We start from the raw sequence: 26,403 nt of genomic DNA on the forward strand, positions 1-26,403 counted from the left end.
ACTTGGCTTATTAGATTGTAAGCTCCATTGATCAGGGACTGTCCTGGTATGTTTGTACAGTGCTGTGTACGTCGTGTAGTGCTAATTGAGGCTATGAAGTATTCCTTCCCAGTGCGGAGAGCTGCGCTGGCTGAATTCACATTGTTTTTTAATGGTGGAAACTTTAAATCAGGGGGTGTGGAGTAAAGTTTCCAGCATGGCTGTGCGGGCACATAAAATTTAAAAATGCAGTCTCTCCCACTCCGCCACTATTTAGCCAGATGAGTACTGACTTATCCAGCTATCTGACGCAGTCCACTAACTAGCAGCAAACTGTGCTACGCAGCCAGATAAGTCCATATTTATGCAGCTAATTGGTGGAGAGGATGTCAGATGAGCTTTCTCACTGGCAGCTCCCCTCGAATTAAATGTGTGTTTAGTCCATATTGAATGCATGCTTTAACTCCTGATGCATTAACTCACTGCACCTGGAATTTAAAAACATATTAGCCCGTGTGTTAGGGACCTGCACTGTATTGCAGCACTCAGGTTTCTGCCTCGGCCTGTCTGTCAGCGGCTGCACAAATGGCCGATCAGATACTTGTGCAGAATTCAGAAATGATCCTTGGGAATGGCTCATAACAAAGAAACATGATACACGCAAATCCTTTAATGACAGCACTCTAAAACCCTTTCATTCTCAGTGACTTGGCCCTAATTTTGCTTGGAGAAAAGCACATTCATTTGAAAATGTGATTTATATTTTTTCCTCTACATGGTCTTCTTTATAAGCCTTTCTAACTTTCAGGAAAGGGCATTATACATGCACTGATTTCCTGTATTACTCACATCCCATCTATATATCTGTCGGTCTCTTTCTCACTCTGCATAGATAGAGATAGAGCGATATGTATGTGTGTATATATGTATACAATATATACACGAGACCCTCCAGAATGTGGGTTTCGGGGTCCAGAATGTCGTCATGAGTCCATGTTCTATCAAATTAATATACTGTATTTTTACAGACCGAATCATACCAGTGGGTGATAATATATTATCCATGTATCATTTTAATCCATGTACAGAATATATAAATAAAAAAAAATTTAAGTATCCATATTACTCTACATTACTTTTATTGAAACAGAACTATGAATTTATCATATAAAAACGAGCAAAAGAGGCACACAGATGAGTTTTCTTCAAAACATTGGGGTTCAACCTATTACCGCGTTGTAATCGATACTGCGTTCTATTGGATCCCAAAAACCAAAATCAAGCAATATAAATCATTCATAATAGTAAAACCATACTAATAAATAGAATATTTCAAATAATCATTAAAAACTCATATTTTTTAATTTCCCTAACAGCAATAAAATTTTTCAAAACAGCAGATACATTAAATAACACCCAATAAATAAAACTAATAAGGATTTAAAAATCATCTACTCTTCGATCCTGTGGTGGTTGTGGATTAGTTAGGGGGAGGGGGGTTAAAGGGAGGCTGGTGGAACTGTACAAACTTGCTCTTCCCTCTTTCTCTGTCGCTCACACCTGCACTCATTCACACCACACACTCTCACTCACAGACGCTCTCACTCATATTCTAAATCATATTCATGCACTCACACATTTTCACACATTCACTGTCACTCGGTCATAGACACACACACTCACAAATATTCTCACTGACATACATTCACGTGCACAAGTGCTCACAGATAAATACACTCACTGGCACACGCCCTCTGGCATTCACACTCAGACATGCTCACAGATAAATACACTCACTGGCACACGCCCTCTGGCATTCACACTCTGGCATTCACACTCAGACATGCTCACAGATAAATGCATTAGCTGCATTAATTTGGAATTGTTGTAAATGGCACTGAACATTCTGTGGTGTGGAAGGAGCGAAATATAAGCTTTTGAGTAAAATACAATTTGCATAGCTGAAGAATTTAGCAAAAGCAGTGCCCTAGTTTGATCTGCCCCTAATTATCCAAATATTAGCTTGCTTCAGGATATCATGGATAAAGTTGTGAAAGTGATGTCATAAGACTTTTTTTTTTTTTTTTGCTGCTTGGCCATCGCATCATGTAATGTCAGATTTATATTTTATATTTTAAGAGGGCCGTTTTCAGCGGCCTGTGCGTGCTAAAGTTTGCAAGTGCAAAGTTAACTGCAGACTTGCCTCGGCATGTGCATTCCCCAGATAACTTTCAAAAGCCAATTTGCATGCATAATCTTAATCTTTTTGAAAATGACTCCCTTAAATCTCTTAAGTTGCTCAGATAAACCGTTTACAAAGTCAAATTGTTAAATAGCCTTAAGTTAGTCTTAAAGGACTCTGTCATATCTCTTTTAATAGGGAGAAAATAGATTTTGGCCTCATGCTTGCGCAAGGCTAGAAGAATCTCTAAACTCCATGTAGTTTTCCTTCCAGTCCTCTCTTTATTTAGAATCACAGAAATTATTTTTTTGTGGCTCTGAAGCGTGCCGTCATGGCTTTTTTGGTTTTTCGGGCTAGACATGACCCGTTAGTGTTCTTTTGTGTCATATTTTTGTTACAATTGCAAGGTGCCATGATGCTTCCCAAGCAACTGTGCTTATTGGTGGGGGGGGAAACTGCTGACCCGTTTATTCTGAGATGAGAGACCTGAGTGTCCTTCAGTTATGAAATCTGTTCCTGAAACCACTGGCTGCTGATCCACCAGTGATGGGAACTTTAGGCATCCAGATAGTGCTGGCGATTAATGAAAATGTTTTACGTACTCTCGCTTTACATATCCAACACCCAAGGTAAGATTTGTCTGGAATGCACTGATATTTAATTTTCAGAAGAAGTGTTGCAGTACCTGCGCGGCGGCGTGCTCTGGACACGGTAGTGCATGCCTTATTTGTGACTTTGTCCTGAGGACCGGATTGAGCGCCCCCTTCCATGTTTATACGAAAAACAAAGGTCACTATGACACGTGTGGCCAGTTGTACTTCTCTTGTCTGGTCTTGAACTGCTTTCTCCATGTTGAATCTGGATTTTTGCTCGATTATAGGGGGTACTCGAATGAGGATTAGAACTAAAGTGAGGCTTTTGGAATTTTCTTTTCTGATTTTGTATCTGATTCTTCTGGTCTGCCTTCTCCCCCTTCTAAAGATCTCTATTCAGCTTTTATACCTCAAAGCATAGTTTGCTAAACAAAAGTGGCATTGTCCAGTGTTACCCTGTAGATAGTAAGATAAGGAGCTTGATCCTATTGCACAGCATTGCTGTGAACAATTTCGAGGAAAAATGCCAGGGAGAAAACTGTCTCCTTTACACCAGAAAGAACTATTGTATTACATAAACTGCTCTTCTTTCAGGACATAGGCGCTTTTCGAAGCTTGGATGGGTAGGTAGATACCGTATTTTCAAGTTAAAAAAAATGTTTTCCTGATAAATTTTGTGAGATGCACGTCTTTTAGCAAACTTTTATGTGGGAGACATCTGAGAAATTAAAAAAAAAACCAAAACCTGGATCGCTGTAGAGTTGCAACAGGCTCATTTATGATCACTTCTCAGCCTTTTTGACTAAGATCCTTCTTGGCTTTTCAGCTGTGATCGAGAAACAATAGAATGCAGGATGTTCAGGCTTTGACCTCTTTGAGGAAGAGATCACTTAAATGCTGGCCAAAAAGGATTAAATTTCTCTATCAAAAAATAAATGCATGCGATTATTTGGTTTATAACTTAGCTGCTCCACTTTTAGGTCAAAATTAGGCCCAGTGACAAGGTGTGAAGTTTTATATTGCCATAATGAAATACTCAAAACTTGATTCACGATTTTTCCTCCTGTGCTTTAAATCCTTAGAATAATTTTTGAAGAGGCTGGCCCCGTGGCTCAGTGGTAGTGCAAAGGAACTTGGGTTTAATTCCTGGCTTGAGTCAGCTGGAGCTGAGGCTACTGCAGAGGCAGCATTTTCAGCCTTTTTATATATATATATAAAAATACAAAAACTAATGCCCTCCTTATTATATGTGTGTGTGTATAAGAAAATGCCATACTGGGTCAGACCAAGGGTCCATCAAGCCCAGCATCCTGTTTCCAACAGAGGCCAAACCAGACCACAAGAACCTGGCAAGTACCCAAAAACTAAGTCTATTCCATGTAACCATTGCTAGTAATAGCAGTGGTTATTTTCTAAGTCAACTTAATAGCAGGTAATGGACTTCTCCTCCAAGAACTTATCCAATCCTTTTTTAAACACAGCTGTACTAACTGCACTAACCACATCCTCTGGCATCAAATTCCAGAGTTTAATTGTGCGTTGAGTAAAAAAGAACTTTCTCCAATTAGTTTTAAATGTGCCCCATGCTAACTTCATGGAGTGTCCCCTAGTCTTTCTACTATCCGAAAGAGTAAATAACCGATTCACATCTACCCGTTCTAGACCTCTCTTGATTTTAAACACCTCTATCATATCCCCCCTCAGTCGTCTCTTCTCCAAGCTGAAAAGTCCTAGCCTCTTTAGTCTTTCCTCATAGGGTAGCTGTTCCATTCCCCTTATTGTTTTGGTAGCCCTTCTCTGTACCTTCTCCATCGTAATTATATCTTTTTTTTGGATGCAGCGACCAGAATTGTACACAGTATTCAAGGTGCGGTCTCACCATGGAGCGATACAGAGGCATTATGACATTTTCCGTTTTATTAACCATTCCCTTCTTAATAATTCCTAACGTTCTGTTTGCTTTTTTGACTGCCGCAGTGCACTGAACCGACGATATCAATGTGTTATCCACTATGACACCTATTTATTTATTTAAATTCTTTTACTATACCGATACTCAAGACAAGGTCTTATCGTACCGGTTTACATTAGAGCAGGGGAAACCAATTAACAACTAAGTAGAAGGTAAAATCTCTTTCTTGGTAAGATCTCTTGGTAAGATCTCTTTCTTGGGTTGTAGCACCTAATATGGAACCCAACATTGTGTAATTATAGCATGGTATATTTTTCCCTATATGCAACACCTTGCACTTATCCACATTAAATTTCATCTGCCATTTTGATGCCCAATTTTCCAGTCTCACAAGGTCTTCCTGCAATTTATCACAATCTGCTTGTGATTTAACTACTCTGAACAATTTTGTATCATCTGCAAATTTGATTACCTCACTCGTTGTATTCCTTTCCAGATCATTTATAAATATATTGAAAAGTAAGGGTCCCATTACAGATCCCTGAGGCACTCCACTGTCCACTCCCTTCCACTGAGAAAATGATCTTAAGGCAGCTAAACAGGTGAATGGCAAAAGCCAGAAAGATGCTTGGCTGCATAGGGAGAGGAATGATTTGCCCCTGTCTAGATCCCTGGTGAGACCTCACTTGGAAGTCTGTGACCAGTTCTGGAGACCGCACCTTCAGAAGGATAGAAACAGGATGGAATCTTCATTCTAAAGCATTTGGAGAGAGACTTAAAAATGCAACCATGTTTATTGGAGAGAAAAGGTGGGATAGGGAATGTACCTCCAAGGTTTCCATGCACAGGAGACTCTAGAACGAGGGGGATGAGGGTGAAAGGGGATACGTTCAGGAGTATAGTACATATAGGATGCTGGAGACGAGGACAGTACCAGACTTCAAGAAAGCCTGGGACACAACCACAAGGATCTCTGAGGGAGTGGTAGGGATTGCAAAGCCGAGTAGTAGTTGAGGATGGGCAGACTAGGGAGGCCCGGAGGTCTGTTTCTGCTTTTCCAGATCAGTGTGCAAAGCTGTAACATTTCCTGGCCAAACATGAAAAAAAAATCCTAACAGTGTGCTTGCTTTACTTTATCTCGAAGCATAGCATGGGTTAGATTTTGGAATTGTCTTAAGTGTTTCCATAGTAACTGTCATGCATGTTTCAGGACTCCCCGCGAACTCCGTATGTGTAAGTCCAGCACAGCACAGTACAAATATAAGAACCTGCATTGTGCTGAGATTTTTAAAGACTTTTCCTTTTGCCAGTTGTTTCCTCCTAGTCTTTTGGGTTCCATGATCTCTACTGAGGCTACTGTACCTGCTCCTTCATTCACAACTATCCAGGGATTTTTCCCCATTATGTTTAAGCCCCTGCTCCACTTCCATCTATAACGAAGCTTCCTGGGCCAGCAGCTCCCTTCCGAACCCTGGTTCTGACCATACGTAGTATTGAAATGTGCGCCAGATGGCTTGTCCCCTGACACCTGAGTGCTGTCTTCCCAACATCCCCATGCTTGGTTGAGTCACAGAGCAGCAGCTGGGATCAGGAATCAAACTCGGGTCTTCTGCTTGGCCACAGAACTGACAAAAACCAAACCTAGGGAAGGGAAAGAATGCAGGATGCTAGGAAAAGACACAGCTTTGTCAGCTATAGCATTGTTTGATAGCAGGGAGCAAGAAAAGTGCCTCTGAGCTTTTGATGCATGAGCTTTGCTTTTATCCTTATTTTATTTTTCCGTCTTAATAGGACACCTTGCTGGCAGAGTTGCTTCAGATCCAGAAAGAGCACATAGTGACCTATCACGAGCACGACTCTCTTCTGGACCACAAAGAGGAAGAGGAGTTGACTGAGGAAGAGAGGAAGGCCGCCTGGTCAGAATATGAAGCAGAAAAGAAGGTGGGTTTATCTAACTAGCTGAGAGTGAATTTCTTCTGCAAAATATATGTAGGCATTTTTGGGATTTAAATTGTCCCTCTGTTACAGGTTTGGCATGGATTATTGATCATCAGTCTGTAGACTTTGTACTAGTGACATGAATGGCTTTAAAATCTGCAATTTCCCAGTAGCAAATGCAGATAGGGGGAATAAAATATCCAGAACCAATAAAAGGAAAAGTCTAAACAATTTGGTCATGGCAGCTGATCCAGAATTCACTTTTAGTTACTGTGTCTTATGTTTAATATCCCGAAGGCGAGTCTTAGGGCAAATAGAGTGCCTGGTCATCGTTGTTCTTGCGTTTCCATGGCTCAGCCTTACTTAGTAACATCTCCCATACTAGTATTTTTTCCTTTTCTTAGAAACGGGATTGTTTTCTTTGTGTAAAATACACCTCGAAATGGTCCACATAGCAGGGAGAGAGAGCCTGCAGAGGTTTCTTTAAGACAGGTCACCTTTCCTGGACTCTTTCTGCGCACTGCATTTCTTTCTCTCTTGATCTTAGCAGCTTTCAATTGCAAGGCCAAGCTACCATCTGCTCAGACAAGCAAAAGCCATGCAAAATGCGTGTTGCCTTAGGAAAGTCTTTGTGTGGGGGCGGGTAGGAGGAGCAAAAGATATCAAAGCAAGCATATGAGAAAAAGTCGAAATATAGGTATAGCTGATGCATCAGACTTTGAGAAAGATGAGGTTTTGAATATGTTGTAAACTTGACGAATCGAGATAAGTACAGCATGCAAAAGAGAGAGCTGCAGGACATTAGTTTGTGCTTTTCCTGAAATACACAGGCTTCTGATTCAAAATAGAAAACTAGCAAAGGTGCAGAATAGCAAATGGGTTTTCTTTTTAGCCACGGTTTGGGAATAATGTTTTGGATGCAAACCCAAAGATATGAAGCAAAACAAAGTTATGCAATAATGTGAGCTTGCAAAATTGTCTGTGATTATTGTAAGCTTTTCTCAGAGGGCGTATGGTGCTTTACAAAATCGTACAGAAGTACAAATGCAGACTTCAGAGAGCTGCAGCATGCACTGGCTCTGCTCATTAGAAAAGCATATGAACAAAGTAAATGATGATGATGATGTGGTGGTGGACTCTGGACTGCTTTTACTTATGGGCAAATAGGGCCGTTGCCCCAGGCCTTGCATAGCAGGGAGTCCATTGCGTCAGCACACAGGTTTCTGCCCTAATGACTCTCTTAGGCAGTGCCCGATCTAAGTCAGCAGAGAATAATCCTCTGCTTCCTATCTCAGCCCCTTCACTCCCAGGCAGCATGCAGGGAACAAAAGAGGAGGGGTGAGCCTGGAGCAGATGCCAGGTGCTTGTGAATCAGACTGGCCACTGAGACAGCATGGCAGAGTTCGCCAATTTCTGTCCTCAAAAGCCTCAAACAGGTCTGCTTTTCAGGCTGTCCATAATGAATATGCTTATGAGAGATTTGCTATTCCTGTTTGTACCCCAGATCAGTCCAGGCAAGAGGGTTTTACATCCCTGCCAGCAGATGGAGGCAGAGAACAAAATCTTTGAGTACTGCTTCATATACAAGAGTGCTTCTGCAGTCCCTCAGTATTTCTCTGTCTCCAGCAGATGGTAGAGGTACAAAGCTGCAGTCGGAGTGAGGTTTAAAAAAAAAAAAAAAGAGAAGAAGAGAATCATCTGTAAGCGCTTCCTGAGGTGTTAGGTACCTTCATGGGCCATCCCTCAGGTGAAGCTGGGTGAGCGGGGGGTTGGAAATCCCTGAACTGGCTCTGCCCACATATGGCTCCCTCATCCCCTCGGAGAGCTTCTCCCTAGACCACTGGCAGACAGCAGGAAAGTATCTGTGGGCTTTCTCCTTTTGGGCTGCTTTGGGGCTGGGCACTTTAAGAAAAGAAAAAAAAAAAAAAGACAGCAAGTTCTTACCGAGAGCTGCAGCTGTGATCACGTGCAGGCCTGAGAGCTACAGGGCAGCGATCGTTTTGGGGAGGAGTTGCTTGCTGTGTCCGATGCCGGGGGACCTGGGCCTGGTCGGAGGAGAGTTTTTGGAGCTGGGGTTTCTTCTGCATGGCTGCAGCATGTCTCCTACGAGGTAGGCCCGATGGTGCAAGCATCTCAGCGTGCCAAATCTTGTTGGACCTATAGTTCTTACCAGATGCCCTTGGATGCAAGTGCGTTTAGCATGGGCTGTGCCTTGTGAGGTGAGGGAACCTCCGCAGATGTTGCAGGTGGCCATAGGGTCACCCGCTCAATGGGGCCGGTGTCAGAAGCTCCTGGCGGGGGAGGGCTGACAATGCATTGGCAGGCAGTGAGACATGCAGCAGACATCCTTTCACTCCTGCAGGGCCTTAGGGAATTCCTCTTCCCCTCTTTTCCCAATGGAGCAATCATCAGGAGAGGATTTTGATTTCAGGGTAGGGGGGGATCCAGTTTAGGACAATCCAACAGATGGGGAGGAGTTCTCTCCGGATTTTGTATTACTGCTCCACAAGGTCTATTTGGCCAAGCAGGGAGCGGTGGAAAAGCGGCCCCTGGGAAGGAAGCCATGGTGCCCCTCAAGGAGATCCAAGGTGGCCCCAGGAGGGGGAGAGTCCTTGCTACATCATCTAAGTCTTGCCTAGTCCTCAGAGGAGGTAGACCTTGAGGATGCTGAGGATCCAGATGAGCCGTTTGCGGCAGGTGGAGATCCGGGGGATGACCTAGTAGCAGGTGATCCGGTTGTTTGACCCAGCAGTGGATAAGGATGTGGCTGACCCAGACAAATCGCCGGTGACCGAGGGAGATGATCCGAGGTTTGTCCAGTTGTTCCGGAAGGAGGACTTAAGGCCTCTCATTCCCCATATCCTGGAAGTGCAGGGAATCAAGGTCATCTAGGAGGATTCAGATAATGAAGGTGTGGATCTGGTGCTAGATGGCCTGCTGGGACTGCCAAAGGTTTTCCCATTGCCCAGGAAGGTGAAAAAGCTGGTAAACCGGGAGTGGGAAACTCCAGAAGTTGGCTTGAAGGTCAGTACAGCAATGGTGAAGTTATATCCACTGACAGAGGAGACCTTAGAACTGCTGAGGTTGCCTAAGGTAGATGCGGCAATCACAAAGACCACCACTATCCCAGTGGTGGGGGCGGCTGCTCTGAAGGACCGCAAGCTAGAAATTCAGTTGAAGAGGATATTTGAGGTTTCAGCCTTGAGTCTCCAGGCAGCAATTTGCAGTAGTTTGATTCAGAGGGCCTGTCTGTGCTGAGTGCATAAGGCACAGGAGAAGGAGCTTATCACAGTGGATCCCAAGCAGGTGGCCTGGCTGGAGGCTGGGGTTGCCTATGTGTGGATGCACTATATGACTTAGTCCGGACATCGCCCAGGAATATGGTCTCTGCGGTAGCAGCTAGGAGACAGCTGTGGTTACATAATTGGTTGGTGGTGGTCTAAGGCTCAGCTCTGTAATCTTCTTTTCAAGGGAAAGCTGCTGTTTGGAGAGTACCTGGAGCAGTTGATGAAACAACTGGGAGAATCCAAAGAGAATGAGTTGCCAGAGGACAAGAAAGCTGTCAAGGGGACCTTGTTTGTTTGTTGGAATTTCTTTATCGCTTTGTGTGTGAGCTCTAAGCAATAACATACATAATAATTAACAAATAAAATTAACAGATTAAGAACAAATAAAAATTACATAAAATTGTGAACATAAAACACCAAGCAGGACGGAAATTGACAATCATTAACATCCTAAGTCAAAAAATTGTTTGGAAGATCATAAAAGCCTATAGGAATGTTATACTGTTAAGTTATGCAACTATGTTTTAATTGTATATTCTTTGTTTGATTTCTGTAAACCATTATGATGCCTGGACCGAATGACGGTATATAAAACTGAACAAACAAATAAATAAATACTGTGCCCTAATTCTCTTCATGGTGACTGAGCATAAGGACAGGACCTCATGATTACGGAGATACTGTTTGCTGAATACAGGCTCTACTTAGTTAAACACTTGATTTAGCAAGAATACATTTAGGTCTGCTCTAAATTTTTTTGGACATTCTTCAAGCCTCAAGGATGTTGGAATTGAGTTCCACAAAATAGGGGCGGCAACAGAGAAAGCCCAATCTCTAGTAGATGATAATCGAGCTGTTTTTATTGAAAGCACTTCAAGAAGGCCTCTTTCCTGGGATCTCAGACTTCTCATTGGCTGGTAAATACATAATGATGAATTAGCTCAAGGGAAAGAAGAGGAATTTAGTAGTTTGAGTCATGAGTAATACTTTTGAATGTATTCTAAAGCACACCGGAAGCCATCGAAGACGCAGAAGAATGGAAGTAATGTGGTCTGAGCTCCCATTTTCAGAATTTCAGGCATTTTCAGAGTGGCAAGAGTGCTTCTGGTTCAGGGCAAAAGCAGGCCCGAGGTCGGCAACAGTACTTTCGGGATTCCTGTAGGACTTCCAGGGATGGGGCTGGTCAGGGGACCAGAGGAGGGAAGGCTAGACGCTATTATACCGGTTCCTCCATAGGAAAGGAAGCAAGGAAGGTACTCAATCTATTTCTTGGTTCCCAAGAAAGAAGGTATGTTCCGGCCCATTCTGGATCTCCAGAAAGTCAACTGTGTGCTGCGAGTGCTACGTTTTCGAATGCGGACAGGAATTAAAGCAGTCTGGAAAGGAGAGTTTCTGGGGGCTTTGGACCTGACCAAAGCCTATTTGCATATTCCCATTCGGCTGGAACACCAGAGGTTTTTGTGGTTCATAGTGCTGGGACAGCATTTCCAGTTTCGGGCCCTTCCCTTCAGGTTAGCGACGGCCTCATGCATTTTCATGAAGGTGATTGGTGGTGGCAGAGGCGGCTCTGAGAAGGGAGGGGATTCTTGTCCACCCTTATTTGGATGATTGGCTCATTGCGAAGTCTGAAGGGGAATATTATCAGCTGATATGCTGGGTGATGGAGATGTTAGTCACTCAGTTGAGTGCTAAACTTGGCTAAGAGTTATCTGGTGCCGATCCAGTTGTTGGACTACTTGGGTGAGCGGTTCGATACCTGGGCTGGCACGGTCTTTCTCACCCCAGAGAGGGTGACAAAGATTCAGGCACAGATAGTGCATTTCTTGAGTCTGCCAGTACCCAAGGCATGGCATTATTTACATGTGCTCAATTCTATGGCATCTGCTCTAGATTTGGTGCCATGAGCGTTTGCCCACCTGTAGCCTCTCCAGTACACACTGCTGTCCTGTTGGAGTCCAATGTAAGAGGAATATTAGAGGCCTTTACTGTTGCAGGGGGAATCCAGGTACAATCTCTCATGGTGGCTATCTCGCCACATTTTGGAGAAGGGAGTGGATCTGGAAATCCCAGACTGGGTGGTGGTGATCATGGATGCCAGCCTCAGTGGTTGAGGGGAGTCTGTTTAGGACCGAAATCCCAAGGTCAGTGGTCACCTATGGAAGCAGCCTGGTCTATCAATTGTTTAGAAACGAGAGGGGTTCTCAGGGCACTGATGTTTTCCTCTTGCAGGTCTGGGAACGTGTAGTGTGAATATTCTCATACAATGCAAAAATGGTGGCATATATCAATTGGCAGAGAGGAACAAAGAGTCGGGCTGTGGCTCTGTAGGCCCAGGAGCTTTTTGTTGGGTGGAGTGTCACCTGGAGGGAATAGCTTCACATGTGGCCAGTGTGGAGAATGTGCAGGCAGATTATCTCAGCAGACAGCAGTTGGATCTGGGAGAATGGGAGTTGTCGATGGAGGCCTTCGACCTTATTCGGGACCGATGGTGCACTCACCAGCTGGATCTGATGGTGACACAAAGCAATGCTAAAGCGACACAGTTCTTCAGTCACAGGAGAGATGTCAGAACTGAGCAAATAGATGCTCTAGTTTTTCCGTGGCTGACAGGTATTCCTCCAGGTACATTTTTTCTCCATGGCCGTTAATAGACTGACTGTTATGGCACCTCGAAAGGCATCCGTGGCAGGTGATTCTTATGGCGCCGGAGTGGCTGCATCATCTGTGGTTTGCAGATTTGATTCATCTCATAGTGGACGGGCCCATGAATTGGCTCATCTGCCGGGTCTGTTAAAGCAGGGACTTAAGTTCTTGGATCAAGCAGATCGCTTTTGTCTCACAACTTGGCTTTTGAGAGGAGATGCTTAAGGTTGAAGGGGTATTCTGATCCGGTTATTTCCACTTTGCTTCAAGCCAGGAGACTGTCCGCGTCTATGGCTTATGTCAGGGTGTTAAGGGTTTTTGAGGCCTGGACCAGTTAAGAGTGGATATTCCTCATATTTTGGCCTTTTTTGCAGCATGGCTTTTCCAAGAGTCTAGCATATAATTACCTTCGTGTTCAAGTGGTGGCTTTGGGGGAAGAGGTAAGCTAAAAGGGAGGCCTTTGGCATCGCATCCAGATATGATATACAATTTTTGAAGGGGGCCAAGCATTTGCAGCCACCAGTGCACAGTCTATGTTTGGCATGGGGTCTGAACTTGGTTCTTTGAGTGATTTGCAGGCCTCTTTTTGAGCCATTACAAAGGATATCGCTAAAGGACCTCACCCTGAAAGTGGTGTTTCTGGTGGCAGTTTGTTCGGCCAGGCAAATTTCGGAGTTGCAGGCTTTGTCCTGTAAAGATCCGTTTCTGAGGATTACGGATGATGGGGTTATCGATTATATATGGTGCCCTCCTCTCTTCCCAAGATCATTTCCTCATTCCACCTTAACCAAATGGTGTAGGTTCCTGAGTTTCCGAATTCATTTGGCACTCCAGAGGCAAGGGAGCTTCATTTGTTAGACGTTCGATGAGTGCTGTTGTGATATATGAAGGTCACAAACAGTTTTCGGCAATCGAATCATCTATTTGTATTATTTGGAGGCATTAAGGAAAGTAAAACTTCTAAGGTTGCAATTGCTCATTGGTTGAAGGAAGCTATCTTTTCAGTCTATATTTGCAAGGGTCATAAAGTTCCAGAGAGGTTGCAAGCGCTTTCTACTAGGGCGTAGGCAGCCTCTTGGGCTGAGTGTAAGTTGGTGTCACCACAGAAGATCTGTAGAAGGGCAACGTGGTCTTCTCTGCATGCGTTCTCCCGGCATTACCGGTTGGATGTTCGGGTGCCAGGGGAGCCAATGTTTGGCAAGAGTGTGTTGAGAGCAAGTCTTTCAGATGCCCACCCATTATAGGGGAGCTTTGGTACATCCCACTTGTCTGAATTGATTTGGGGTACAAACAGGAAAGGAAAATTAGTTCTTACCTGCTAATTTTCGTTCCTGAAGTACCACAGATCAGTCCAGAGACCCAGCCCCTTATCTGCAAAAGACCATTCTGATTATCTTGACAAAATTGAATCAGATTACCAGTATAATTATATTCGGAGTTTATAGGATGGCTGGGTTTGGTTGGTTTCCTTGGGGTTGATGTGGGGCTCCAGTTCAGGGGGCTCCAACTTTGTTTGAAGTTCGCCCTGGGAAAAGGGGGGTTAATTGCGTTTTTCACTATAGTTGGCTTGGGTACAGGTCAGTACTGAGGGACTGCAAGTGGCACTCTTGAATATGAAGCAGCGCCTCCATCTCTGCCTCCATCTGCTGGTAGTGATGCAAAACCCACTTGTGTGGACTGATCTTTGGTACTTCAGGAACAATAATTAGCAGGTAAGAACCAGTTTTATTTCTATGTTCTGAAAAAATCTGCCTCAGGGGTTACTTTCCATCATTATGGGTTTCCAGTGGTGGAAAGGAACCCCTGAGGCAGATTCTTTCGAAATGCAGATCTACTTGAGGATAAGCATGGACTTCGTACAAATCAGGCCATAAGTACTGGGCATTTTATATGCATTTAAACAAAAAAGTATTTAAAAAAAAAAAAGTATTGAATAAAAACTGACTTAGGGTGACCAATGAATGCATATAGATACTCATTACATTGTATGGTAGCCATGCATGAAGGTCCCCAAAATTACTTTTTGAATTAAGGGTCATTTAATGCAGGTGGATAATTTCTTTAGGTGATGCTATGGTTCTACTAATATAGTAGCCCTCTGTGGGTGCTTTGAACCTTCACAGGCCACCAAAGCTTTTGCCAGTTAAGTCCCCCCATCCGTTTCCAGCCTAGCCATTGCAGGAATGGCCCTTGACAAGCATACTCAGTATTGGCTGGTAACTTGGTAAGTATTTGTGTAGAGCTGAAACCAGGAATACTGTCAGGCATCTTAAGGACCAGCAACTGGCACAGTATAGGAATTGTTAACTGATACAGGAGAAGTATTACTCTTACAATGTGTATAGTGCCAAGTATAAGGAGCATACCAGAGTTTTTCCTTTTCTTCACACACATAATAATCAGTCTCTTTGACTTCACCTCCAGACAATTTGGTGAGAATGTCACTCTTAAAATGCAGTGTGAAACCAGCAGTTTCCAAAGTACTGTCTGCTGCAGCTCTGGATTTTACATATTAACATTTGCTACTTACAGTTAACGAAGAAATAATGACCTCTTTACAGTTGGCATTTGCAGATACAGAATAAATTCAGTTAGTCAGAACATACTGAGTATATTCACAATTATATTGCTGTTGTGGAGTAAGATCTTCAGTTTATTTTATGTTCTGTTTCTGGGTTGAGTAGTCATAATTTTTCTTGATCTGAGAAATTAAAATCTGGACTGTCATTGGGAAGACTGTGAAATGTATATTATTTGAATCTTAATAATTATAATTTTTCTTTTTCAGGGTTTGACCATGCGCTTAAATATGGCACCTGGGACCACTCATCCTCAACCCAATTTTAACTCTCCATCCCCATATATGCCCCTAAATTTAGGAGCATTGTCTTCATTATCTAATCAACAGTTGGAGGTAGGTAATGACATCCAAACAACTATAGCTCATTTAAGTTCAAAGTCAGAAAATTAGAATTAATATGGTTTGTCAAGAATACTAGAGAGTAGCTCAAAGAAAGCATGTTGCATGCCCTGTAAAGTACTTTTATATTGCAGCTAACTCATCTTTGCATCTTGAGGAATGTTATGCCATTAACTTTTTTTAAATGAAAGATGAGTTGTGATTAGAAGAGAAATCTGGAAGTTGGGAGAGTTTTCAGCCTCAGCTTTTTCCAAAGACTCTTACATGTGACTTTTGTTGGGTCATGAATTGAAAAACATTTGAATAAATGTTAATGCAATTAGTGGAACAGGAGGAGAATAATTAGCTTTAATGTATACCATTAGGTAGAGATAGATTGTATTGCATTTGTATCTGTGCCTTTCATAAAATGAGTCTTTGTTTTTCAAAAACTATACAAAAAAAGCAATGAAAGATATTTGGCAAAGTCCCTAATGAGAGACTCATCAGAAAATTAAGAAGTCATGGGAGAGGAGGCAATATCCTATAGTGGATAGCAGGAAATTGAGAGTAGGACTGCATGGGGAAAGGTAAATCTGTACTGGTACTAGTGCTGTCTGGAAAAGAGATCGTGTGGTTACTTGGGCGATAGCGGCTTGAAAACAGCCAGAGAAATAAGGAGGCAGATTCTGGCTGTTCCTTAGGAGCAGTTTATTTACAGTGGGAAAAACAAAATCAAAACAATCCATGCAACTTATCTTAACCTCAGGTAATACACGTAACAGGTCTTGGCATACAGTGGGTCTCTGCCTGCTCCCTGGGACCTAGGCCCTGAGTTCTTATGCTGCTGGGAAGAGCTCCTCCCTTCAACCATGGTTCCCTGTGGGTCTGGATGATAAGGAGGACTGGGAGAGACAGCTGTGCCCGGTCCCTTAAGATAGTTTGAGGGGGTTTCCTATAGACTTTCTCACAGGAGTGATTGAGATGATCAGATGCGCAGATGACATAAAATTATTCAAAGTTGTTAGATCATGAGTGGATTGAGAGAAATTGCAAGAGAACTTGCGAGACTGGGGAATTGGGCAGATGAAATTTAATGTGGACAAGTGAAAATGATGCATACAGGGAAGAATAATTCAAATTATAGGTACACAATGTTGGTTTCATATTAGGCATCACAGCCAGGAAAAGGATCTTAGAATTATTGTGGACAGCACTTTGAAATTTTTAGCCCATTGTGCGGTGGCAGCTAAGATAGCACATAGAATGATGGCTGCTATTAGAAAAGGAATGGACACCAGAGGATGTCAGAATGCCTCTGTATTGATCCATGGTGCAACTGCACTTTGAGTATTGTGTATAGTTCCCCATCTCAAAAAGTATATAGCAGAAATAGAAAAGGTACAAAAAGGCAAAACCGGTTAGAGCTCTTCAGGCTGGAGAAGAGACAGCTAAGAGGGAGATGGTAGAAATCTATAAAATCATGAGTGATGTGGAATATAGGTAAACAAGGGAACGATTACACTTGCCAATAGTACTAGGACCAGGGGACAGTCAATGAAGCTAATAGGTAGCACATTTAAAACAAATTTGAGAGAGTATGTTTTCACTCAGCACATGATTAAACTGTGGAATTTGTTGCCAGAGGAAGTGATAGAATCAGTGTTGCTGGGTTTAAAAAGGATTTGAACAAGCTCCTGAAGGAAAAGTCCATAAATGATTATTAACCAGGTAGACTTGGGAAAGACACTGCTTATCCCTGGGAGTGAGGAGCAATGACTCAGTCTGTTCTTTGGGATCCTGCCAGGTGCTTGTGACCTAGATTTGCCACTGTCAGACAGGAGGCTGGGCCTGGTGGATATTTGATCTGACCCAGTATGGCTTTTCTTACATAACTAATAACAGTAATTTGTGGCCACTGCTGTCCCAAGAGTTCTAATGTGGTGCATTTGCTTGTTCAGTATCTATTTTTATTATACCTAGTGTTAGCTAGTTTGGTTATTGCAATATTTTCATGATCAAGTACATTGGTCTTTTCCATTGAGGGGAAAAACACACTTGCTCTAAACATTCCTGCTAATCACACAGAGAGATCTGGTGACTTGTGCATGCTGAGCTGGAGAAACTTTTTCCAAACTCCAGAACTTGATCAAACTTTTATATGCTACTGGATGCCTTTTATATGCTACTTTTATATGCCTTTTATATGCTACTGGATGCCACAGCCACCCCTCAGACCCAGTTTGTAAGAGATCTGGGAGTCTACATAGACCAACACCTAAGTTTCAAACCTCACATCAAAACTCTACTAAAGGGGGGTTTCTACAAACTTAACATCATAAAAAAACTCAAACCCCTCCTCCACACCCACGATTTCCGCACAGTCGTACAGACCACAATGCTCACAAAACTAGACTATTGCAATTCCCTATTACTAGGACTCCCCGCCACCACCATCAAACCCCTCCAAATTCTACAAAACTCCATGGCTAGAATCATAACAGGCACACAAAAAAGGGAACACATCACCCCCATACTAAAAGACCTACATTGGTTACCCATCTCCTTCCGCTCACAATACAAAACCCTCACCATCCTTCACAATTCCCTACACAAACATAATCACACCTGGCTAGACGAAATGCCTCGGTACCGTTCCTCCGACCGACCCACAAGAACAACCCATGCAGGTACTCTGCACACCCCATCTCTAAAGACAGCACATTCCACGCACACCAGAGAGAGAGCCTTCTCCGTCGCTGGCCCCACCCTCTGGAACTCCCTCCCCACCCTCCTACGCCAAGAGACATCCCTGCAAATTTTCAAGAAAGGAGTCAAAACATGGCTATTCCGACAGGCCTATCCCGACACAAACCAAATTTAATTTCTCCCCAGCCCCCCCTGTTCGAACTTCTCCACCCCATCCTATGTTTCCCCCGCTTCCCCCCGCACCACCCATGGATACCCTAGAAGAAACAATATCCCCCCCTACTGCTTAATTTATCCCTTTTTGATCATGATCGGTTAATGTGTCCTTTTGTAAGAAATAGTATTTGGTTCTAAGGTTACATTGTTATGGTTTTACTTTTATTTTATTCTTTGTACATTGTTTTATTGTTTTATTGTATCGCCCACCTGAGTTATTTGTAAACCGGCATGATGTGCTGCACGAATGTCGGTAAATAAAAGTTAAATAAATAAATAAATAAATAAATGCCTTTATTTTCCGTATTGTACATTTATGAGCCTGATCTGTCTGAGGTTGCATGAGCAAGCCCAGAACCAGTCAGTGCGATCTATTTGTCAATACCTTGAGTATCCTGTGAGAGGAGATTACTTAGGGGATCAGGCTCTGTTTAATTCATTATCTGCCCTCACTGCTAAATACAAGCAAGTTATATAATTAAGCTTCCTTATATAATTAAGGCAAAGAAGTTTCTTTGTTATAAACTTTGTTGTGCAAGCAATCATATATCTATTTTAAGCCATATCATTTGTGCTGTTTTTGCAAGGATCTTATCAACCAAGGCAGAGAGAAAGTCGTTGAAGCAACTAACAGTATCACATCAGTGAGAAATCAGCCTTTTGAAGATATCCTAGCAGTTGTGGTAAGTATATTGGGTGGTAAAATAATTTGTGGGTTTAGATATGCAAGTTATAAGCAGCCCTGGTCTGTTATAAAAAGAAATACTATTTAGGCAATAAATAGTCACCAAATAATTGTAATTTTGATATTTTGTTTATATCCCTATTACAGTCTTGCTTTCCTACCTTTGAGTCAACTTATTGATTGAAACACCAAAACAGGCAGGGCCTTGGGATTTTCTAATTAGTTTAAATTTGCCAGTCCTTCCGTTCCTTACATGTATTTTTCTGTTAATAATAATTATGATCTCTTACAATTAAACTAAGATATTTATGATGCATTTTTGTGCCTGACTTCTAAGCCATATTTTTTTTAATAATGTGCACATTATTGTGTGTGTATATATGTAAATGTGGGGAGAGTGTGTATATCTGTGTAGAATATATATATTTACACTACTTTCACAGAAGGCGAGCAAGATGGCAGTCCTCACACATGGCTGACATCATTGGCTGGCACAAAAACGTAGTCACAGTTTCTAGAACTTTGATCCTCAAAGAGCCTGCTCACGCATGCAATATTACCATGCATCCATGCAGGGTCCCCTCAGTCTCTTCTTTTCTGTAGAGCCTGGTGTCTTGACCCTCACCGTGTTTTAACTTTTTTCTAACTTTTTTTACTTCCATTTTTTTTTTTTAGTTTTTTATTTATTGAATTTTCAATGCATACAAATATCACATCAAGAAAATAAAAAAATGAAATACTATATAGGCCAATTAGTAAAAGAAAAAAAAAAGAAACTGAATCAGGAAAATAATACATGGGCACATTACATGGTTAATAATACAACAAAGGGAGGAGCATATACTCTGAGGAGAAAATTAAAAAGAGAAACATAATAAATGAATAGGCTTTACCTACTAGGAGCTGCACTCTACTAAATTACTAGACATATTAGACAATAATGGTCACTATTACTGGGCCCTGGAGTCTAACTGTTCTGGAATTTAAAAAAAATGAAACAATCACTATCTTCTTTAACAACACATTTACAAGGATATCTGAAAAGGAATGATGCACCTAAGGAAATAGCTTCCTGCCTCATTGAAAGAAACCCTTTTCGCCTTTCCTGTGTTATCTTAGAAATATCAGGAAATGTGCATACAATAGACCTGTGAAAGGATGAGTTTAAATGACGAAAATAGAGACATTAACTTGCTAATATCTTGTTCAACTATTAAAGAAACAAGTAATGTAGGATGGCCTATAACTTGTTAACCAGAATGTTCAAGAAAATTTGTTAAATTTTGCATGTCCTGAGCAACTCCACTAGAATCCAGGGGTAAACGCCTTTCTCCTGAAGACACCAGTAAGATGTAAACCTTGTTTATAGAAGGAAATTCAGCCTCAAGTACAAGCAAAATTTCACGAAGATATCTTTTAAAGGTAAACATAGGATGTTCTCCCATAATTCTAGGAAAATTGATGAGCCTAAGATTTAGTCGATGATTCCAATTTTCCAGGAGTTCAACCCTTCTAGACAGTGCATTCCAATCCTTAATAGTTGCCTCTTTGTCCTGATGGTGGGAAATCTTGAATCTGGAAAGGGGGGGGGGAAATCTTGAATCTGGAAAGGGGGGGGTGTCCTTTCAAAGTCCTCCCACCCAAACTGTCTTTAGCATGGATTTGTCCACCCTGGGCTGGGGAGCTCATGAAGATGGACTCAGCATTCAGGGTTCATGTTCAGCCCAGGAATGTCTCTGCCAAATCAATTTCCTGGAGCTCTGAGAATCAGCTCTGAGAATCAGATACGGGATATGGGCCTTCAGAGATCATCTGTCCCTCAAAATTGTACTGATACAGACTGACAACTAAATAGCAATGTGGTATGTCAACAAGTAGGAAGGTACGGGAACGTACCTCTTGTGTCAGGAAGTGGTCCAGCTCGGGTCTTGGACCCTCTCCCATGGGATGGTGCTCAGGGCCATGTATCCGGCCAGAATGATTCAGACCACATGAATGGTCTCTGGACCAAGGGATAGCGAAGTGGATCTTCCGCCTCTGGGGAAGCCTGGGCGTAGATCTCTTCACAGTGCATTGGAACAGGAAGCTTCCTCAGTTCTGCTTCCTATTCAGGACATGCAGCAAAGCTGCCTCAGTTGCCTTTGCCCATCTTTGGGCAAGGGTCTTCTGTATGCATATCCTCCAGCTTCACTGATAGCGAAGACTCTCTTGAAGTTTTGAGAGGACAAAGGGACTATGATCCTCTTAGCCTCACTTTGCCTGAAACAGGTTTTGTTTCCACTCCTCTGGGAGATGTCCATCCAGAAACCAATCAGATTGAGGACCTATAGTTTTGTTTCATATAGAGTCTGCTTCAGTTGAAGCCTCCCCTAAGGACTCCTGCTATATCTTCGGACATCAACGTGGTGTTGGCTCAGATGATGAAAGCTCCTTTTGAGCCATTGCACTCCTGTGACCTGAAGTACCTGACCTGGAAGGTCATATTTTTGGTGGTGGTCACTTCATCGTGCAGGGTCATCAAGCTCCAGGCTTTACTGACTTATCCATCTTACACTTTTTCACAACAGGTGATTCTACGTGCACACCCAAAGTTCCTGCCTAAGATGGTGTCAGACTTCCATCTTAACCATTCCATTGTCCTGCCAACATTTTTTCCCAAGCCCCATTTGCAACAAGGTGAATGAGCGCTGCAAAATTTGGACTAAAAAGAGTCTTAGCCTTCTATCTGGAATGGACAGAAGCCCATAAACAATCCACCCAACTTTTGGTTTATATTGATCAGAACAGGTTTGTGATCGTCATTGCTGAGCAAACAATCTCAGATTAGCTAGCAAACTGGATCTCATTCTGTTATAGCCAGGTGGGCCTGCATCTTGGGGGCCATGTCGAGGTTCATTCTGTTCGAGTCATGGCAGAGTCTGTGGCCCACTTGCGAGCGGTCCCATGGGGATCTGCAGGGTTGTGACGTGGCATTCCAACCACTCGTTCACATCACATTACTGTCTGGATAGGGATGGCTGACGCGATAATAGGTTTGACCAATCTGTGCTTTGGAGCTTGTTTGAAGTGTAGAACCCAGCTCTGTTCCTGCCTAGGGGCCCATTCTTTCTTTTCAGGCTGCCCCCACTTTATTATCAACAAAACTAGTTGTTGTGCCCTCTGGCACTTATCTTGGTGTTTGGGTTCCTTTTTGTGTTGGGGGACAGCCTGTAGCTAGGGATTCACCCATATATGAGGACTGCCATCCTGCTTGTCCTAGGAGAAAGCAGAGTTGCTTATCTGTCACAGGTGTTTTCCGAGGTCTGTAGGATGTCCGTCCTCACAAAAAAACCCTCATTATTTTTATTCGTTATTCTCTGAATTCTATGATATAAGCCAGAGGGGGACCCCGTGTGGATGTGTGGTATATTGCATACATGAAAATGCTCAGTGAGGCTCAGTCAGAGTTGTAGAAGCTTTGACATAAGTTTTCCTTGTCACGGTCCTACTGATGAAGTCACCCATGTGCGAGCACCGACCTCCTGCTGTCCTTGGAGAACACCTGTTACAGGTAAGCAGCTCTGCTTTCTGGGGAAGGGTAAGCGTTTCCAGTAATTTTATTCCAGTATGTTGTTGGAACCTGGAAGATCTCCAGATTATAAGCAGAATGTAGCATTGTGGTCATAGCTCTTTTTTTAGGGGGGGGTGGTGATGGTTGTGTGCTTTTGATATCATACAGTGTCTAACAGATTGACTGTCATAAGCAAGGAAGATGCATGCCCAATTCACTGTAAAATGATGAATTTACATGTTTATAACCTGAAAGTTATAGAATATGGCACATAGACCCTCATTGGCAACCCAGGCTCTTATTTTCTCAAGATTGAGATGCCTAAGTTAGGGCCTTGATTTTCTTGCTACTACCATTCTACATTGGTGAACTCTTCAGTAATTGCCTGGAGTCAAGGCTCAAGAATTGATGGGATTCAGCTAGGTGAACAGGGTGGCTTTACTTATAGCCAAGCCCACAGTGGCTGGGAAGGTAACGACACTACAGCTTCCCTAATTCCTCAGGAGTAGGACAGCTCTCTCTGATGAGCTCCAGTCCAAAACGCCAACCAACCTAACACAGAGAACCACTGTAACGGATCATTTCACTTCCTGCATATTGTGAGTATGAAAACAGAGCAGATGACAGGATGAGCTCCACCAGCAAACACAGCTCAGAGTGGGTGGGCAGTGGTCTGATACCTTCAGCTGTCATCGCAAGTATTTCTGAAATACCATGGGCCAGTCATAATAAGATCAAGAGCCAGAAGGTGCTGGCATCTTACCCCCTCTGGGTTTCAGAAATTCTTGCAGTGCCTTAAATGTGTGGAACCTTTCCTCTGTGTCTGGAGCCTTGAACTGTGGCAGATTCATGAAAAGCAAATTTGCTGCAGTTCAAGAATCTTACGGGGTCCCCTAGCAGAAACTCCCTGATGCCCGGTTACCCCTTTAAGGCATTGAAAGGATGGAAGCAGTTCAGGGAAGGATTACCAAAATGCTGCAGGCTCTGCAGCGTGCACCTTACACAGACTCGAAGAATTCTAAATGTACTCGTAAAACAGGAAGATGTGATAGAAGCCTCCAGAAGGTACGTGAAGGTGACTATATGCTAACAATGTTGAAGACCCAAGGGGTCATGATGTAAAGAATCCGAGGGAATTGTTGAAGACCCAAGGGGTCATGATGTAAAGAATCAGAGGGAATATTTCTGTGCTAAGAGTGCATGCCTGGAATCCCCTGCCAGCACAAGCAGGAAGGGCAAAGGAAGGAGAATAGGGACTTGGGGGTACGTCACCAGGTATGTTCTACATTAGGGCTTGGGGGCTGGTGCATTGCTGGGTTTCGGCAATGTTGTGCTTCTGATTTCTAGCATTTGTTCTGCTGCCCCACAGACTTAGTGCTCCCACGATGCCACCAGAATAACTGATCATGCTTATCATCCTGTAATGCTGGCAAAGTGAATGGCTCATTAAATGTTCTGTACTGCATGGCTAATTGTGGATAATTTTTTGCTTTTAAGTGGAAAGAAAATCCAAACTTAACCGAGGCCCAGGTTCAGTCCTTGGCACTGAGCAGAAAGGCAAACCTAGAATTGGAAATTAAACGTCGTGAAGCCATCTACAACGATGTCCTTGCAAAGCAACAAATGGTAAGCTGTGTCCCAAGTGTTCTTTTCTTAGGAGGAAAGCTTGCAAGTTTGTGTTTGGCACTGGAAATTGACATTGAATCGCTCATCAAAAGATTAAAGGCATCGACACGTAAGTGCTATGCAGGCCACTAAAGCACTTTTTGGGCCGTGCAAGGATTTGGGTGGCTTTTCACTTTCAGACCTTGGTTTTTGTATCATCCAACCAGATTGTTTTGCGCACCTCTTTGCTATGAGTTTAGTTTATTTTTGCAGTACAGAAGTTAAGTTCTTGCTTAATTTAAAACACTTACACTTTCATTTCAGTAGTTACCAAAAAAAAACAACATATATATATAAATTCTGTAAAAAAAAGCACATATAAACCTTTAGTGTCTGTCTCTTACTGGAGGATTTCTAAGTCAGCAAGATGCAGGTGAAAAAGTTTTCCTTCTATTTCTGAGTTTCTGGTAATTCACCCTAGGCCCTCCTGCTACATAACAACACCTTAAGCAATAGTTAAATTTCCTGTCTCTCTGAAGCAGCTGCATACCAGTCCCAGGCTTTTAATGGCAACAATACATAAAACTAAATATCCCTCTTAACGGTATTTATACAAAACACAGGCTATCGAAATTAATAAATCAACCTGTTCCATAAGTTAGCACCTGCCTAAAACAGTCTTCATATCTCGCTACACGGATGTAGCATCCAGAGTGCCCAGTGGTGGACGAGCACACCAACTTGGGAAGCTGTCACGTCTTCCCTGGCTCTCCCCCCAGAACAGCAGTGTGGCTGACCACCACCACCACGAATGTTCCCTCTCTGAGCTGTGTACGTGCGCGGGGAAAAGTTCTGCGCTCGCACGCCGGTGCAGCTTGTGCACAATGTTTGCAGACCCCATCCCGTCACAGCCCGAAGGGAAGAGAAGGCCGGCGGGGCCGTGGCAGATCGCAGAGTGTGTATGAGGAAAAGAGAGCCTGCGTGTGTGTGTGTGTGAGGGAGAGAGGGAGTGTGTGAAAGAATGATGCGTTAGTATGTGGGAGGGAGGGGGAGAGAGGATAGTTTGTGCAGCCCTACCTCCCCTAGTGTGTGATAATCTGAGTGATCAGAAATCAAAAGGTCCCAGGCATGGAAAGCAGGAGATTGTTGAAATCCTTATTAGTTTTAATTATTGGGTGTAATTTGATGTTTCTGTTTTTAAATGGTTTTTTTAAATATTAGAATATTATTTAATTATTGGATGTTTTATTCATCATAGGTTTTGAAAAATGTTATTTGTGTTTGGAAAATATTAGAACAAATGTATGCAAGTTTTTATAAATTGGATGTTCATCAGCTGCTTTGGCATTTAATCTTTTAGCATGGATTTTTATATGAATGCTCTTTTATAGCTCCGATTTTATTGCTTGATGTTTTGAGAGGAAGGATGATGTTTCTGCATAACGCAGTTGTGCTTGTGGTTTCCAGTTCAATTTTTGTTGGCTCATTTCTAGTCTGTATTAGGTGAGGGTCTGTCTGTCCAGTTCTTGTGTAACTTGAATTCTTGCTGTGAAAATGATGGGACTTATTTTTATTTTATTTATTTAAATAAATTTATATATTTATTTAATTTATAAATTTATTTATTTAAATAAATAAATAACTTGAATTCTTGCTGTGAAAATGATGGGACTTATCACTGGCTTTTATGGCATTATGGTCCTTTCTTCCTCATTTCGATTTTAAACAGAAGTTTGCCCTTTATTAATTTCACCTGCATGCAGAAAGCAGTTTTGAATGTTCTTGCAGAAAATTTTTTTCCATTCACGTGTTTTATCGTAACTGCTGTTAGTAGACTAGGCAGTTATTTTAAGGGATTAGCTAATGTTCCCTCTAAGGATTGCATGGCTGGAAGCAGGCATTTTTGATAGGCTTTCTGCATCAAAGAAAGTAGTGCTCACAAGGTAATGTGTACTGTATTTTAGGGCACATGGCAGCTGCAAATTTTCAGGTGCCCCACCAGCTTCAGCAGTCTTGATAGGAATTGTTTAAATTGATAGGATCAGTAGTGCAGCCAAGGAATAGTTTTGTTGCATTGACGGGGTCTGAAGAGCATGCATGACCCATTGGGTGTGTGCACGTGTTGAGTAGCAATTTGCAGGAGCACCAGATATACGCAAAGCTTAGGTGGATCTGGTTCCAGTTTATAATGCCAGTCTCTCTGTT

At 42.6% G+C, this 26,403-nt stretch overlaps 1 protein-coding gene across 4 annotated transcripts in view; it reads left to right on the top strand.

The window, feature by feature from the left end:
* The window catches only part of ATRX (ATRX chromatin remodeler), a 327,972-nt gene that overhangs the window by 292,586 nt on the left and 8,983 nt on the right, over positions 1 to 26,403 (top strand). For all 4 annotated transcript variants that reach the window (XM_029607651.1, XM_029607652.1, XM_029607653.1 and 1 more), the window contains 4 exons: positions 6,458 to 6,607; positions 15,323 to 15,448; positions 18,946 to 19,041; positions 24,091 to 24,219. In XM_029607651.1, the coding sequence (XP_029463511.1) occupies positions 6,458 to 6,607; positions 15,323 to 15,448; positions 18,946 to 19,041; positions 24,091 to 24,219 (501 nt within the window). The remainder of the gene's footprint in view (positions 1 to 6,457; positions 6,608 to 15,322; positions 15,449 to 18,945; positions 19,042 to 24,090; positions 24,220 to 26,403) is intronic.

The sequence above is a fragment of the Rhinatrema bivittatum genome, chromosome 6 (assembly GCF_901001135.1).
Source record: "Rhinatrema bivittatum chromosome 6, aRhiBiv1.1, whole genome shotgun sequence".
NCBI lineage: Eukaryota > Metazoa > Chordata > Amphibia > Gymnophiona > Rhinatrematidae > Rhinatrema > Rhinatrema bivittatum.